Source organism: Euleptes europaea, chromosome 9, assembly GCF_029931775.1.
Source record: "Euleptes europaea isolate rEulEur1 chromosome 9, rEulEur1.hap1, whole genome shotgun sequence".
Taxonomy (NCBI): domain Eukaryota; kingdom Metazoa; phylum Chordata; class Lepidosauria; order Squamata; family Sphaerodactylidae; genus Euleptes; species Euleptes europaea.
The window spans coordinates 22,219,396-22,236,659 of NC_079320.1; the positions used below are offsets into that span (position 1 = coordinate 22,219,396).

The 17,264-nt window shown below is 42.8% G+C and overlaps 1 protein-coding gene across 1 annotated transcript in view; it reads right to left on the minus strand.

The window, feature by feature from the left end:
- EMCN (endomucin) overlaps positions 1–17,264 on the minus strand; it is a 42,129-nt gene that overhangs the window by 2,945 nt on the left and 21,920 nt on the right. The window contains exons 4-8 of the mRNA XM_056855822.1: positions 13,921–13,998; positions 10,879–10,929; positions 9,430–9,525; positions 7,870–7,894; positions 2,676–2,737 (exon numbers count right to left, since the gene is read on the minus strand). Of these exons, the coding sequence (XP_056711800.1) occupies positions 2,676–2,737; positions 7,870–7,894; positions 9,430–9,525; positions 10,879–10,929; positions 13,921–13,998 (312 nt within the window). The remainder of the gene's footprint in view (positions 1–2,675; positions 2,738–7,869; positions 7,895–9,429; positions 9,526–10,878; positions 10,930–13,920; positions 13,999–17,264) is intronic.

Sequence of the window (17,264 nt, forward strand, 5' to 3'; positions counted from 1 at the left end):
CAGTGCAATCCTAAAAGGCGTACACCATGTTAAGACCACTGAAGTCAATGACATTAGAAAAGCACACTTCTGTTTAGGACTGTACTGTTGACCACTGACTTCAATAGACTTAGAAGGGTATAATTCTGCTTAGGACTGCATTGTAAAAGCAAGTTACATGAAACAAGGGTCAAAGGAACTGGCCTAACCCAGTTTGGCTCACATCCTGTTCACCAGTTACAAACAGGGAGCTGATTTTTCAATGATCAGTTCGACTGTTTGTCAACCCATTCGTGGCTGTTTGGCAGGCTGCTTCACTCTGTTTCTCCCTAGCTGTTGCAATACGGTGCCATTGGCTTTTCATGCATATGGAAAAATTCGCAGCAACCCTGCACGAAACCTGATCCTGTGCTCTGTTCGCCATAACAGTGGCTCAATGGGCCAGTGAAGAGGTAATGCTTAATGGTATTTCCCATCCAAGTACTAACAATGGCCAACTCTGCTTAGTTTCTGAACTCTGACAACTGCAAGCTAGTCTCAGTTATACACACCAGGCCATGGAACCGCTGTTGTTATCCATGTTTTTATGCATACCTCCTTGCAGCAGGATCCATTTGCCCTGGCTTTTGTTTTTTGTTTTCCCCTGTAGAGCTCGATAAGCTAGTCTTATTTCATTCAGGATGTAACAAATTGTATGAGGAAGAAATATCCCAGCAAAAACTGGCAGCAGAAAACCTTGCATTTTGGGCCTCTTTCAGTGAAAAATTGAATATTTTACAAAACTTGAAAGGTAAAAGTGGATTTCATACTTATGGAAATGCATACAAGCTGAAAATGTATTAAACTTTGGAATTCCACCACAAACCTGTATTAAATATGAATCAAATTAGCTGGAGTGTGAGAGGGAAGAAAAAAATAATGTTCCTCAAGTGGTTATGACTCAGGCAGCTTCCAAATATAGAATGTGTACGACGTTGTTCAGTAAAAAGATTATCAAAGATTTGCCTGCTGAAAGGAGGGCTCATAGCCAGTGGTGGAGATTTAGAAGCACCCAGAGGCAATGCTTTCCTCATTTCCTGAAAACACCCCAGAGAATGTGATCATCCTATTGCGGCAAGTTAGAAATCACTGGTGGCTAACAGGCATGCTTTAATAACTCTACATCCATGGCTTCCAAACGGTGTTCCACAGAACCTTGTCATCTGGGGAAACCTTAGCAAGAGCTTTCAATGAGAAAGTCAGAAATAGAAATCAAGGTGCCCTTAAAGGCAGCCTGAATTTTAATTGATGTGTTTAATTATGTTTTTAATTGTGTATGTTTATATTTTGTAAGCCACCTTGTGGAAAGGTGGGATATCAATATGTTATCTACATGAATAAATAAATAACTAATCAACCATTCCCGTGATGTGCTTGAAATCTGGCAGGTGGAATTCCCTGCATGAAGGGTACAATATCCGAGCATATCATCCCAAGTGGGCCGAAAACAACCAAAAAAAAGTTACAACCAAAAATGTAGTTTTCTACTGAAACCAACAAAAAGGAATAATAGGCTAAAGCAAATGAACATGGTAAAACAACAAAATTTAATAAAATAAAATGTTCTAGGAACAAATGAAATGGAAATAACAAAGAAAAAGTCCGATTTCTCACTTTACCTGGACACATGGCTGTGAAGGGAGTTTCTGACCCTCAACTAGGGTTGCCAGCTCTGGGATAGGAAATATCTGGAGATTTTGGGGGCAGAGACTGAGGAGGGCGGAGTTTGGAGAGGGGAGGGACTTCAATGCCATAGAGTCGAATTGCCAAAACTGCCATTTTTTCCAAGGGAACTGATCTCTATTGGCTGAAGATCAGTTATAATAGCAGGAGATCTCCAGCCACCATCTGGAGGTTGGCAACCCTACCCTCAACCCAGTCTTCCACACTGCAATCAGGAACTTAACCTTGTAGATTGCTGCAGCTCAGTGCAATCCTAAGCAGAGTTTCACCCTTCTAACCTCATCTAAGCACAGTGACTTCAATGAAGGGGAAGAGTATCTCTGCTTGAATAGCCCAATCCTAGCCTGATCTTGTCAGATCTTGGTTGCTAAGCACGGTTGGCACCAAGGAAGTCCAGGAGATCACCAAGGAAGTCCAGGGTTGCTCTGCAGAGCCAGGCAATGGCAAAGCACCTCTGTTTATCTCTTGCCTTGAAAACCCCATGAGGAGCTACAATGAATGGCTTGCGACTCAGCAACACTTAATTATTATTATTACCTCTGCTTAGGACTGTAAAGAATGTATCAATTCTATCTGTATTAGTCCCATGCAATTTTTTTAGAACTGTTTATAATATTTGTGTAACTTTAATCTCTTCTGACACATGTATTTTCTTTTTTTACATTCCCACTCTCTTTAAAGGCAAAAAGCACAATTTAGTACATTCAAGTCCCACTGTTTTCAGAGGGAAAGATTTTCGCAAGTGCTTATGTCTCCCACTGAAATCAATGAAGGGCATAACTTGGGCCCAATTTTTGTATTTGTGGTAAATTATCATTATCCAGTCTCTGGAGTATATGTTGGTGTTGATTTCACACAGGCAAAACCTGAAATTTAATTTATAATTAACCTTCTATTTTTAAAAGCCTTCTCTTCGTTTCTTGCCAGGTCCCAGCATAATCAGTCATGAGCAAGCATGAAGGAAACCAACTTACCAGACTCTGGAGAAGTTGTCTTAACAGAAATTAATTTCACATTCTCTTTATCTAATGAAGTGCTGTTGGGAAACATTGAAGTAGACAATTATCATCAAGAAAAAAACGGAGTATATCTCTGGAACTGGATTCAGAGTGATTGGTTGTCATCATGATTCAATGAATATTTACTTATTATTTATCTATTTAGCAAAACCTGTGGCTCTCCAGAGACTTCCCCAAGGCAGCTCACAAGCCAAAACAATGACAAAAGTATAAAAACAAAATAAATTATCAATATTGAAAACAAGCAAGGGGCATAAAACAACTCTGAGCACTTTAAAATGATATCAATGAAATAGCTCCTTGGGCTAGAAGCGGATAATAAAAACAGCTAAAACACAGAACCCCTCAGTTAAATGCCTGAGTAAAAAAAAATGTTTTGACCTGATGCCTAAAAAATACTGAGGTAAGTTCCAGGCAAGCCTCAACGGAGAGGTCATTCCAAAGAAAGGATGTCACCTAGGGTTGCCAACCTCCAGGTACTGAGGAGAAAGAGACCAGCACAACTCAATATATTAAACAATTCATTAACAACTAATAACAGTGAAAATAACAACCACAAAGGTGCAAATATATACAATTATTTACAAAGGTATTCAAAAAGCCTAATAGCAAGTCCAAAAAGTCTATCAGAGGCAATATTTCTTCAAGTCCAAATGTGGTCGACACTGTCAGAAATCAGTTGACAGTTGACAGTTGGATTGGACTTTGTCTCAACTGATTTCTGACAGTGTCGACCACATTTGGACGAAGAAATATTGCCTCTAATAGACTTTTTGGACTTGCTATTAGGCTTTTTGAATACCTTTGTAAATAACTGTATATATTTGCACCTTTGTGGTTGTTATTTTCACTGTTATTAGTTAATGAATTGTTTAATATATTGAGTTGTGCTGGTCTCTTTCTCCTCAGCCTTTGGTTACCAGTATTGTGAGTATTTTTTATATTAACCTCCAGGTACTAGCTGGAGATCTCCTGCTATTACAGCTGATCTCCAGGCGATAGAGGTCAGTTCACCTGGAGAAAATGGCCGCTTTGGCAATTGAAGTCCCTCCCCTCCCCAAACCCCGCCCTCTTCAGGCTCCAGCCCCCAAACCTCCCACCGGTAGGAGGGACCAGCAAAGAGGGACCTGGCCACCCTAATGTCACCACTGAAAATGCAGGAGTACAGAGAACAGGGCTTGGGAAGAGGATCTTAAATGGCGGGTTGGCCAGAGTGCCCAAAAACGCATGGTCCCTTAACCCACTTTATTCCCTGTTTCAGCCAGGATCAAATTGACCCGGGCTGGGGGGAAACTGTACGCATTACCTTGAAAAGCAGAGACGAAACTGTGTGCAAATCCATCCATGTAAACAGAAAGTGCGGGAGACGTGCACAGTTCCTGTTGAGCTTGCAACATCCCCGCCCCCCAGTGATTGGTAGTTTCCCGGGGCAGGGAAGGCCCTCGTTGGTCAATTTGAATTGACCAATCACCGGTGGCGTGGGGTGTGTGCCAAAGTAAACAGGAACTTTATGTCTCCCGCACTTTCTGTTTACATGGATCGATTGGCACAGTTTCGTCCCTGCTTTTCAGTTTCCCCTCCAGCCCGGGTAAATTTGATCCTGGCTGAAACGGGGAATAAAGTGGGTTAAGGGACCATGCGTTTTTGGCCAGTGAGAGGAGGCAGAACTAAATCCCACTTAGAAGTAAGTCCCTCTGGGCTGGATGCTACAGATCCATTCCACCAGCAGAGGTCCTTTGCTGCAGCAGGAGTGTTCTCAAGACACTCTTCGGTCTAAAACGCATGGTCACTTAGCCCAGTTCCAGCCCCGTTCCAGCCCAGTTCCCTCCCAGTTTCACCCAGGATAAAATCTTCGCAAACGGACGGAACCTTATTTACCCTTCTTTCAGCCCTGTATCGAAGCAAAATGAACCCGCCTTTTCCCATTCCTCTTCTGGGAGAAACAGAAACAGGGGGAAACACAGATGACTGGCATCTCTCATAGCCAATCACGAAGCAGTGTTTGAAGCGGCAGGGATTCAACTGTTTCCTGCCTGCTGCTACTTCCGAGCTTTTTTTGAGAAAAAGAAAGTTTTTTATAAAACAAGGCTTGGATTCCCCCCCCCTTCTTTCAGGTAGCTCAGTTTTTTGTTTTTTAGTTCTTAAAATGCTTTTAAAATTACAAGCGGGGGGAGGGGGAAGCGTCCATTAGTCAATTCAAAAGGACCAATCACCAGGAGCTGGGGGGGGGGATTACTCAGCAGGAACCCGCATTTTCTGTTTACATGGATCCATTTGCACACAGTTTAGTCCCTGCTCATTCCAGGTAATGCGGGTTCATTTGATCCTGGGTGGAACGGGGCTGGAACGGGGCTGGAACTGGGCTAAGTGACCATGCGTTTTAGACCTTCTAGACATCTTGCAACGGGGAAGGCTCCTTTCATTGGAGGAAAGGACTTCCACTAGCAAAGCAGATCTGCAAGATCCTAGATAGGACTACAACCTGTGGTAGTTTGTATGCTGGCTGCCAGGGTCAAAGGGTCAAAAACATTCTTTGGGAAATCCACAACTGGAGAGCCTGGTTTAAAACAACAACAGCTCTAAGGCACAGCAGTAGGTTCTAATCTTGGGAGAACAACACATCAACCAAAAATTCTGTGCTTAACTGTAAAATATTTAGTAACCACCTGGCTTGTAAATTCCTGTTTCTTCAGGGGGTTTTTCTATTCCACATGAGGTTTGCTCCCTCTAGTGGTCAATTCGTTATTACACCGGTTTATGTACAGCATATCTCCCAACAGAGTTAAATTGCAGGTTTTCATGCCAGACATAAACTGGTGTAATATGAATCAGCCACTAGAGGGAGCAAACCATGTGCAGAACAGATCCCCCCCCCAAAAAAACCAGGAACTTCCAGGCCAGGAAATTGAGAATGCAGAAAACATCTGGATTGATTTGAGGCATGGTTTACTCCCAAGGTCTATAGACAGGGTCACAAACCTCCAGGTGGTGGCTGGAGAACTCCCTCTATTACAACTGATCTCCAGATGACAGAGAGCAATTCATCTGCATAAAATGGCTGCTATGGAAGGTGGACTCTGTGGCATTATACCCCACTGAAGTCCCTCTGCTTCCCAAACCCTGCCCTCCTCAGGCTCCACCCCCAAAATCTCCAGGTATTTCCAGGTAATTATAGAGGATTTAAATAAAGTAGCTGAAAGTGGTGTTTTCTGATGAAAGCGGTGTTTTCTGCCAATGGCTACAAAGTTACCAAAGGTAGGGTTGCCAGCTCCAGGTTGGGAAATGGAGGTTTTGGGGGTGGAGCCTGAGGAAAGTGGGGTTTGGAGAGGGGAGGGACTTCAATGCCATAGAGTCCAATTGCCAAAACGGCCATTTACTCCAGGGGAACTGATCTCTCTCTCCTGGAAATCAGTTGTAATAGGAGATCTCCAGCCACCACCCGGAGGTTGGCAACCCTAACCATAGGGCAACTACTAAATTCAGTAAATCATAGCAAATAGAGCAATAGGTGGGGTGGGGCCATAGCCGTGGCACACCATCTGTTTTGCATGCAAAAGGGCCAAGTGGTTCCATCCCCAGCATCTCCAGTTGAAAAGACTGGCCAGTATGTGATGAGAAAGACCTCTCCCCTGAGATCCTGGAGAGCTGTTGCCAGTCAGTGTAGACAATACTGACCTTGGAAGATCAATTTTCTGAATAAGGCAGCTTCATAGGTCAATGTGAAAATGATTACTAGCCCTTTCTCCTGCACCGTTTTGTTTAATCTGTTCCCCTCCCTCAATGTATTATTTGGGCAATGGAAAAAATACAGATAGCATATAAACTCTGAACCACGCAGCTTTGGTGGTTGGTTTAGATAAGAAATAGCACTAGGGAAAGAGTTTTCATTTATTGTTATTAATTAAAATTCCCATATCCTACTTTTTCAATAATATTGTCTTCCCGACTTGAGACCTTTGGTCAAATGAGTCAACCATTAAAGGAAGGAATAATATCGTCAAAAGCTGCTCACAGCAATCACGAAGGGGGAAAAAATCCATAAAATTCCTCCACTTGTTCTACTTGCTCAGTTCAAAATCACCTCTTCTCCTTGCAACTGCTTGACAAAATATTCCCAAGGGATCCAACCTTCTGAGCTGCATCTGTTTGAGCATAAATCAATGTATTTTTAGGGCCCAAATCTGTGTATTTTCCAGGCAGATACTGTAATGTTGACTTTCCAACAAAAGGAGGCATTGCGTAGACCAGCTATGCAAGTGCTGTTATTATAGCGCTCTTGTTTCGTTCAGCCCTCATTTTAACTTGATCTCATCTTAGGCATGGTCTCTTAACCCGATATCATATTGGAACAATAAAGAAAAATGCATAGTAATGATTCTCAGAGGTATCTTAAATGTCTGAAGCAGAATATCTGTCATTAAGGGTTAACTGGAAGCTGATGCAGTGGGCAGGTCTAATGTTGTTCTTCCAATGAAAATGGTACTGTGCCCAGAGCTACACAGTGCTTCTTGGACTCTTCTGCTCCCCCCTCCTACTCCACCAAAGTGGAAGAATGCCAGGAATGGCTCTTTGATTTGGGAGGAAGCAAGTGAACAACAGGAAACACACTGGTGGGTACAATGGCAGACATGAGCACCATGTTGGTAGGGGTGCCAGGTCCCTCTTTGCCACTGGCGGGAGGTTTTTGGGGTGGAGCCTGAGGAGGGTGGCGTTTGGGGAGGGGAGGGACTTCAATGCCATAAAGTCCAATTGCCAAAGAGGCCATTTTTTCCAGGTGAACTGATCTCTATCAGCTGGAGAGTTGTAATAGCAGGAGATCGCCAGCTAGTACCTGCAGGTTGGCAACCCTACATGTTGGGCATTGCTGTTCTACCTCATCTTACCAACCATAAAGGTGTTATTTGGCATTAATTTTGGGCTGCTCTGTTTCTTGAGAAATACACATGTAACTGGTGAGGTAATGTAGGATTGGCTGAACCAGATGTGCTGATGCTCTGAACCAGAAATGCAGAAGACTGAACTATTAGCTGCATCCCTCTGTTTGATTTAATACCATCGTTATTTTCAACAACGGAGTTTGTCGACAGATCACCATTATAGCACGTTTCCTTTAGCGTGATGGAACGAGGAAGATAGAAGAAAAACTTACTGTTCAGTTTCATTCTCTTGCCTCTCTGGAAAGAGAAGACAATTCATATTATCTCAACATTCCTTCACTAGAAAGCTAATAATTCAGGGGGAAAGGGTTCTAACTCCCTGACTTGCTAGCCTTTTACATGAAAGTAAGAGGGTTTTGTTTACATAAAGAAGTAGTTAAACATGCAATGTGAGCATTCTCCAAATTCAGACTTATTTACTGAATAGCTTGTCTGTGTTCATAAAAAAGAACTATCCAGAGCAATAAGAACAAGAATCAAATACAGTTTCTCCCCTAAAGACTTATAATTGCTTTAGCTGGTTTAGTTTATGGCTTAATTGTACTGTAAATTGATTATGAAACAATCTATTTATTTATTTATTTATTTATTTTAAGACTTATAACCTGCCTTCCCCAGCAAGCCAGCTCAGGGCAGGTAACATCAATAACATTCAATACATATAATCATGAATAAAACCAAACAATAAAAACCCCTACATGATGGCGTACCAGTTCCCAAATATACTGTAAACGCCGTAGAGGTGGCATCCTTTCAGTCTACATTATTCCTATTCAGAGGAGGAAGAAGAAGAGTTGGTTTTTATATGCCGACTTTCTCTACCAATTAAGGGAGACTCAAACCGGCTTACAATCCCCTCCCCTCCCTTTCCCCTCCCCACAACAGACACCCTGTGAGGTAGGTGGGGCTGAGAGAGCCCTAACAGAGCTGTAACTTGCCCAAGGTCACCCATCTGGCTTCGTGTGTAGTAGTGGGGAAACAAATCCAGTTTACTAGATTCGCCTCCGCCGCTCACGTGGAGGAGAGGGGAATCAGACCCAGTTCTCCAGATCAGAGTCCACTCCAAACCACTGCTCTTAACCACTACACCACTCTGGAGAGGGAAGGGGGGAGGGGAGGCCCCCTGAGGTTGGGGGACGAATGGGCTTAAGAGGCGGTGTGACCCCTATGCCGGCATCCATTCCACTTGCGCCGTGCAAATGGGTATGGAAGCCGGTATAGGGGCATTTATGTGGGCCCTTCTGGCTACCCCTGAGCATCCACTGGTGTCACAGCCCTCCTGGAATTAGGGTGACATTTCGGGTTGCTGTAGTGCCCTGGCCCCAAACGGTGCACAAAATGTTGCAGCCAGCAAAGGTGGCCACCTGTGGGAGGAGAAGGTGGAAGGGGAAGTGAACTGGAGCCAGAGGAGGGATGAGGGGAGATGGGGATTGGGCAGAGATGAGGCAGAGAGGGAGGGAAGCCAGAGCTAAGGGTCCTCATGGGCCCCTTCTTGTCCTCATGAGTCCTTTCTAGTCACTATATCTAATAGTAAGCTGGCTTGCCCCATGCAAATAACAAAAGCAGCAACAACCCTGGAGAGCCGCTGCCAGTCTGAGTAGACAATACTGACTTTGATGGACCAAGGGTCTGATTCAGTGTAAGGCAGCTTCATGTGTTCATGTATTTTACGGGGGCCATACAAAGACAAAGCAGATGTCTCTACACAATCAGAAAACGTTCCAGGAATGCAAAGGATACTTTATTTAGTTTTTTAAATATCGAATACAGACCTGGTGTTGTCTTCCAGCAGATTCTGTACAAAGCTACCAGGATGCATACTGAGAGGGTTATTGCTATCAAAGCAATGATGACTGGCAAAATAATACCTGCAACATGTAATAGAGAGAAAATTTATTTTAATCAGAGTTTGTCACCAACTACAGTTTTTTTTTTTTAAATAATAAAATATACAGAATAGTTCAGTGTTCATGGCTGTGGGGAGCAGCCAGGCCTTCGAGGTAAAGGATATGTTTTGCATGTAAAATGTCCCCAATTCAAATCTGCCGTCTCCAGTGTAAAGATACCAAGCGATTAGAAAAACGCTTCTCTGCTCAGGAGTTTGGAGAGTTCCTGCCCGGCAGAGTATTTGGTAGCCAGATGAACCAATGATCCGACCTTGGTATAAGGCAGCTTCCCGTGACTCTTGTCTATCATGAGGGACTTGCTTGGCTTTTCCAAGTCCATGCGCATCCCCTAGGTGGCAAGCTTGCAGCCTTTATGACAGAAGATGACTGGCCTTTCTCCCCTATCTGTACTTACTCTGAAGCCCGTGCACAGTGTTCATCTCTGTGGCAAAGCCTGCTTCCGTATGCAAGCCATCGGGCCTTAAGGTTTAATAATACCTCTCCCATGAGAATTCAGAATAGCAAAATTATAAGAAATGCTAACAACCACAGAGTCGTGATTTGTGTAAATATGTGTATAAAAACGGTGTGTATAAACATTTCACTCCATTATGTGGTTTTGCTTGCTCTGTGCTAGAACTGTTGACTTCTGTATGAAATCTCACTTCCTCTAGCCTTGTTCACATACTACAATGCATGCATGCGCATCTTGCAGGTAAATCTGTTTATGGGAAAGAGACAACACATGTTTACTTTACAAATGTAAAGTTGTGACCTGGATTTATCAAAGATCGCACAGATGGTGGTGGTTAGATAATTAGTCAAGCGTGTGTAACTGTATGCATAGTAGCAACTTGCTAGATTAATTGTATGTATGGTAGCAACCTCAGTTTGGTTTATTATGTCTATTTATCTTCCCAGTTTCAGTAGTCTTTTGTATTTTTCTGTATTTTCTGTATGTTGTATATCATATACATATATATTATTTTTTTCTGTATCTATCAATTTGTATTAAAATAAAAATATAAATTTAAAAAAAAATGTTTAAATGTGGTTCAGGCTTCTCGCTTATTTTGCATTGACCTCCTTGCTCAGTAATAAATGCGGAACTCAAAGGTGAAAACTCTGCAGGGTTGTTTCAGGGTCGATTATCTCCTCTCCTTCTTTCAGAGAAGTCTCAGGCAAGACAAGCAGATTGGTTTTGGTTCATGGCCCACCAAGGACTGAGATGAGGCTGACAGCGTCATTTTGTCAGCTACCTTAAAGCCACACCATTTCGTCCCACAGAAGTGACTAACGGGGGATTGGGTGGAAGGAGGAACCAAGTTTACTCACCGGTGTAAGAGGGAGTATCCAGCACAAGGTCTGTGTTCCCAGAGCTGCTACCTAGGAAAGAAAATTGTCATTCAAATTAAGTACTTGTGGTTCATTGTTAAGGGTTTTTTTTTTGCTCTTAAAAAAGATAACACAACAGCACCCAGCTTTCTCCTCTGCTGTCACATGTGGTCTAAAGAATAATAATAATACAGGTCAGATGAGCTGAGTTGTTTTGAGTCTATGTAAATTTCACACAAGCAATATCTAGTCCAGAGCCCAAGTAGAGTTGTCAACCTCCAGGTGGTAGCTGACGATCTCCTGGGATTACAACTGATCTCCAGGCGACAAAGATCAATTAACCTGGAAAAAATGGCTGCTTTGGAAGGTGGACTCTGTGGCATTATACCCCATTGGAGTGCCTCCCCTCCCCAAACCCCACCCTTCTCAGGCTCCACCCTAGGGTTGCCAGGTCCCTCTTCACTACTGGCAGGAGGTTCTGGGGGCAGAGCCTGAGGAGGGCAGGGATTGGAGAGGGGAGGGACTTCCATGCCATACAGTCCAATTGCCAAAGCGGCCATTTTTTCCAGGTGAACTGATCTCAAGTACACAGATTTATGCTAGATCAGTATCCTTTACTTAAAACAGACCTACACTGGGTGAAATCTAAGTCACTCTGCTTCACAGGTTTTCAGATAGAGGTGAACATGTAGTTTAAGAAACGGAATTATCGGGAAGTACCAGATGCTTTATATAATACGTTAGAGGTTTCGATGCAGTTCCCTTCACTAACAGTAGTAGCCTCATTAAAATTAGATCCTTTTTAGCTTGTGCAAGTATTCTGACTAGGGATCAGGGCCATAACTAGCTAGGGTTGGCATATAACCAACTAAATAAAGATCTTCAGACCAAGAACATAAAAAACATTGAATTGGATCCTCCTATTTTATCTTTTTAAGCTATATTTTATCTTTTTAACCAATGTTAATCCCTTGTCTATCTACTTTGCTGGTCAATGACCATAATAAATTGAATTGATCATCCAGCTCCCTTCCATCCCATTAAGTATTCCTTTGATGGAGAAAGTGTTTTTCTGATATCAGAAACATAAAAAGGGGGATAAGAACAGAATTTTTATAATCAGAAAATTTCCCCTACTTATAAAGAATGCCATTATTAAAATAATAATAAACCCCATAAGTCATGCCTTAATCACGTTTAAGCACTCTCAAGGCAGTGGAAGGTCCTTCTTTTGGGATTATATTATGCCCAATCAGGATGACCTTTTAAAAAACCACTGTAAGGCAGGGGGAATCTTTGGAGGGAAAAACAAAACAGTGTCTGATGGATTGGAATCTGGTATACTACCATTGCAGGAGGAGGCAGCAGCCTGGTGGTGGTATTTTTTTCATGAGAAATTTTCCTGTTCTTAAAAAAAAAACTCCTTTTATTCTTCAACTAAAGCTGCATTGTCACCAATTAATAGAGCTGTTTTTTTTTTAATTAGATGAAGCCAAGTGTTCTGTGGAACCTATCCCAGCTACTGGTTTGTGAATTATTACAGTATTTTGTATACAGTTCCTTTAAATAGTATCCACTGAACTATTGTACATTTGAATTATGGTAGGGAGAGCTTCCTTGTATTTAAAGAATTATTTCCACAATTCTACTGTTTTGTATAACATAGAAGTTTTGATAGGATTGTATATTTAGTATATATATATACTCTGACCCCAACTTTTTTGAGCCTGCAGGCTCTTTTGGAGTTTTGAGGGGGGTACTTAGCTCCACCACAAAATGGTTGCCACAGGAGGTGGAGCAAAACACACTAATCTCCCAACTCACTTTGCAAAACAATTACATGAATTACATGAACTGGGTGGGCTTCTACTCCTGTATACTTTTCCTCATGGAACAGCCCAGCTCCCTGGAATCTTAGACTAGAACAAAGTTCCCTCTCTACTTCACAAAAGAAACTCATGGATGCCATGTTCGGGAACCATGTTCTGAACCAACATATGTACATTTGGAAAATAAGCTCACATTTTATTGTCTGTCCCAATTTTGTTATATTTGTTTGTACATAGGGTTTCCCCTTTTTCTGTCTGCCATGGTTCAGAGACAGAGGTGGAGCACAGCTAAAGGATCTAAGATAGCATCTGGAATCCTTTTCTAAAGCCTCAGGGAGCAGTCAGCATGAATGGTACAGGGCTAAATGAACTATTGTTCTAGCTCAGTTTGAGGTACCTCCATATTCTTTGGCAGTGGATATAATTGCTTGATAGTATAATTGTTTTCAGTGCATGTCTTTGAAAACTGCCAGCCAATGATCAATTGGACTGCAAGAGTTTTGTCAGTCTACAAAGCCACATAAGTAGATGATGACTATCATTGTTATTGTTTTATGGCTCTTTCTGTAAGAACAATCTCTAGCGTCAATGCTACAGGGTCCCATAAGGGTCAGTCTTGTCCTCCATGATATTAAATATCTACATGAATCTGTTGGGTAGAGATAATCTCAGAGACTCGAAACAGGTGTTAACATAAGAACATAAGAAAGGCCATGCTGGATCAGACCAAGGCCCATCAAGTCCAGCAGTCTGTTCACACAGTAGCCAACCAGGTGCCTCTAGGAAGCCCACAAGCAAGACAACTCAGCAGCATTGGTGTTACCAATATGAAGGTGACAGTTCTATTTTCTCCTGGTAGCCAAGTCAAGTGAGACTGTGGGATTCCTGAACAAAGTAATGGGGTGGATGAGGCCAATAAACCAAAACTTAGTTCAAGGAATGAGGAGTCAGCCTATTCTGGAGCGGGTTGTTAAAGAGAAGAAACAACAAGAACAACATTTGCACAGCCATTCACACATTTCAAAGTAAATATGTCATCTTTGTGCACAAAAATGTAATTTCACAATTTGTCTTCAGGCACCCTGGGTCTGTAATCAATGAAACAGTTAAGAATGAACAAGCATGAGCCCATTTTCCTGCCTCTCAGACCACAGCTGTATTTGGCCAGGAGGCCAGGATTTCTGTCTTCACTCACTTGTACTGTGACACTCACTTTGTGTTGTATTCTGAGATGTGCTTTCTGGGTGTGTGTCATTCCTTCTGAAATGTTCAGTTATGTTAGCGGTTGGACCTGCAAAGAAATAAAAACCCTCAGTTAAATACATATGAAACATAAATACCAGGCCTAAATTCCCTCCCATAAATTCCCTCCCTCCCATAAATTCCTAGTAAAACGTTACATGAATTCTGAAGCGGTTGGAGGAGAGTGTTATGGATACCATAGACTGCCAAAAAACAAACAAAAAAAAAACCCAAATCCGTGGGTTATAGATCAAATCAAGCCTGAACTGACCGTAGAAGCTAAAATGACTAAACTGAGGCTATCGTATTTTGGACACATTATGAGAAGGCAAGAGTCACTAGAAAAGACAGTCATGCTAGTTGAGGGCAACAGGAAAAGAGGAAGACCCAACAAGAGATGGATTGACTCAATAAAGGAAGCCACAGTCCTCAATTTGTAAGACCTGAGCAAGGCTGTCAAAGATAGGACATTTTAGAGGATATTAATTCATAGGGTCGCCATGAGTCGGAAGCGACTTGACGGCACTTAACACACACACACACAGCCCAGCAAGTTCTGCGCCATGCAATTCTGCCTATCATGGGTATACACCATAGCTGAGAACAGGGTTCACTAAGTGCTTCTTCTCACGTTCTGAAATAAATATGTTGGCCTCGTCTATGTTAAGAATACCCCTGTTTTGTTTTGTGTAGAAGAAAACACAGATACACCAACACAAATTTATGTCAGTTGCACAGGCAGTGTCACAAATAAATACCAGGGAGGATCTTTGAACAGTTTGAATTCCTCCTGGAGCAGAAATGCAGGGAGATTATTTTGAGGCAACCCTTTCTTCTTTAAATGCCCTGGGCAAAAACAGTGTATTCTAAATAGTAACCTGAGGCCATTTTGCAGCTTAAAGCTAGCAAGCAAACAGAAGAGATCTCCTAAAAGGGAAGTGTTTCGGGCAGGGGGAAAAAATGAACAGCCGAAACAGCATGGCCCAGTCACTGATCCATGATTACAAAAGCATTAAAAAGTCATTAAAGTCATACCACTATGAGCTGATCACTACAGGAAACACGGCTTTCAAGACATCTTTCATGTACACCAAGCATAGACCTTAAACCGACAATTGCGTGAGTCATACTCAATAAGGTTTGCACCGTTCCTCCTGCTAATTTGCAACCCCTGATCTGTTCCAGAAGATTTTTAACAAAAAATAATTCAGAGATCTTCAACAGCACTTATAATTAGAGAACAGAGGGAATAGAGATGGCATACAATTTTTAAAAATGCAGAAGCCCTGCTGGGTGCGCATAAGCATCTTCTGTGTACTTAGTGCAGGGGTTCCTAACCTGGAGTCCACGGACCATAGATTTCAGGGAGTCTGTGAGCTTGGATGGAAGAAAAAAATGTCACATCTTTATTTTCACTAACCTGTAACTGAAATTTAGCATGGCTGTTTCAATATAATTGGTTTCCTTTGTAATCCTATGTATTTTATTTTATGCATTTTTAAAAAAAAATTCTGGGAAGGGGTATGTAGGCTTCACCAGACTGCCAAAGGGGTCCATGGCACTAAAAAGGGGGAAGAACCCCTGACTTAGTGGGATTTTCCTGGATCGTAGCATCTTGTGTTTTACTTGCATGCATCAGTTACACTCCCTGGGCAGCCGTCTTCTGATGGTATCCTTGCCTACATAGGCTTTTCTGTGGTAGGTCCATTCCTTTGAAAAAGCCTATCAGCATAAGTGTGGTGGTGCCTTCACTTGCTGCACTCATGAAGGCAGGTAAGAATACTTTATTCCACCAGGTGTCTAGCGGAGAGTAAACTGTTAACTGGCTGTTGCAGTGGAAAAGAGCAAGAGTCCGGTAGCACGTCAAAGACTAACAAAATTTCTTTAGAAGAAGTGAGCTGTGACTCATGAAAGCTCACACCCTGCCAGAAATTTTGTTAGTCTTTAACGTGCTACTGGACTCTTGCTCTTTTCCACTGCTACAGACAGACTAATACGGCTACCCATTGTGAACTGGCTGTTAAACACTGATGATGTTTTTGTGTCCTTACAGCTTTTGCTGCAAGGGGCCTTGAGTGTGCAGGGTATAAATATTTTAAAATAAACAAACCAACAAACCACTATTATATATCAATATGAAATGACTTCATATTATGGCTGTGGTCTGAGGTATGGTTGGAGGAAATAAACCATGAAAAAATGCACTGTGGTGGTCTTAAGCCTCTGACACTAAGGGCCGGTTGGGTGTCCAGTCCTGCCAGAGGTGCATTAAACACCATGTACCAGCAAAAGATGTCTGCTTTATGAAGCCTTCACTGGGAACACTTATTTGGAAAGAGCAGGCAGAAGCAGAAAATCCTGCCCCATTGGAGGGCCAGCATTCTATGGTAGAACCCTTGGCATGCTGTCCTGGAGCTTGCTGGGATATGCCTCCATCGACATCTTCCTGCAGCCATTCATCGGGCCCATTATTCAGCCAGCTGCAGGAAAAGAACTCTGCCCAAGTCAGCAGTGGGGGACCTGAAGCTGCAACAAAGCAATGCGGCACGCCGTCCTTGTTTAATGGGCCAGTTGTCAATGCTTGATTATGAATTAGATTATAAAGAGGATGTGAGAGATCCCCCTCTCTGAGTTTGCTTCTCCAAATCAGTTGCTCAGACGTTGATACAGAAACAATAGATTTATTGAAGCCTTCAGGAGATGAGACAGGCACAGGTAGAAAGTTGCAAGTGAGGGGCTATACGGGTTTACAGAATATATTGACTCCAGGGCACTGGGGCACTGGGGTTCACACTTATTGTTATGGGAAGTTACAAGCTTGGCATAATACAAAACATCAGACGGATCCCAGGAAGTCTGGTGCGGCTATCACACTTCCAAGGCCGCACCGGCCTGAGGGAGTACTGGCAGGAAGAACAGCGGGGGGGAAGATACATGGGCCATCAGGCCTGGCGCCTGAGACCAGAAGGTGTGAACTGCTTTTACGAGTTCACTGATAACACCGCAGGTGATGGAAAGCAGAGACACAAAGACAGAGACCCTCACATTCTGCCCCCCTTAAGGCCCCCCTCCGAGAGGACGAGGCTTATCGGGATAAGCGAGGTGGAATTCTCGGACCAAGCGAGGGGCTGCCATGTGGGGTGCGGCCACCCATTCGTCATGAGCGGAGCCAAGGTTTTTCCAGCGAACAAAGTAAAACAGTTTCCCTTTCTTCCATTTGGAATCTAAAACCTTGGATATTTCCAAATGGGTATCCCCTCCTACTACGGTAGGAATCTCATGAGCGGGAGGGGGGTGGAACTGGGGAGCTGCTAC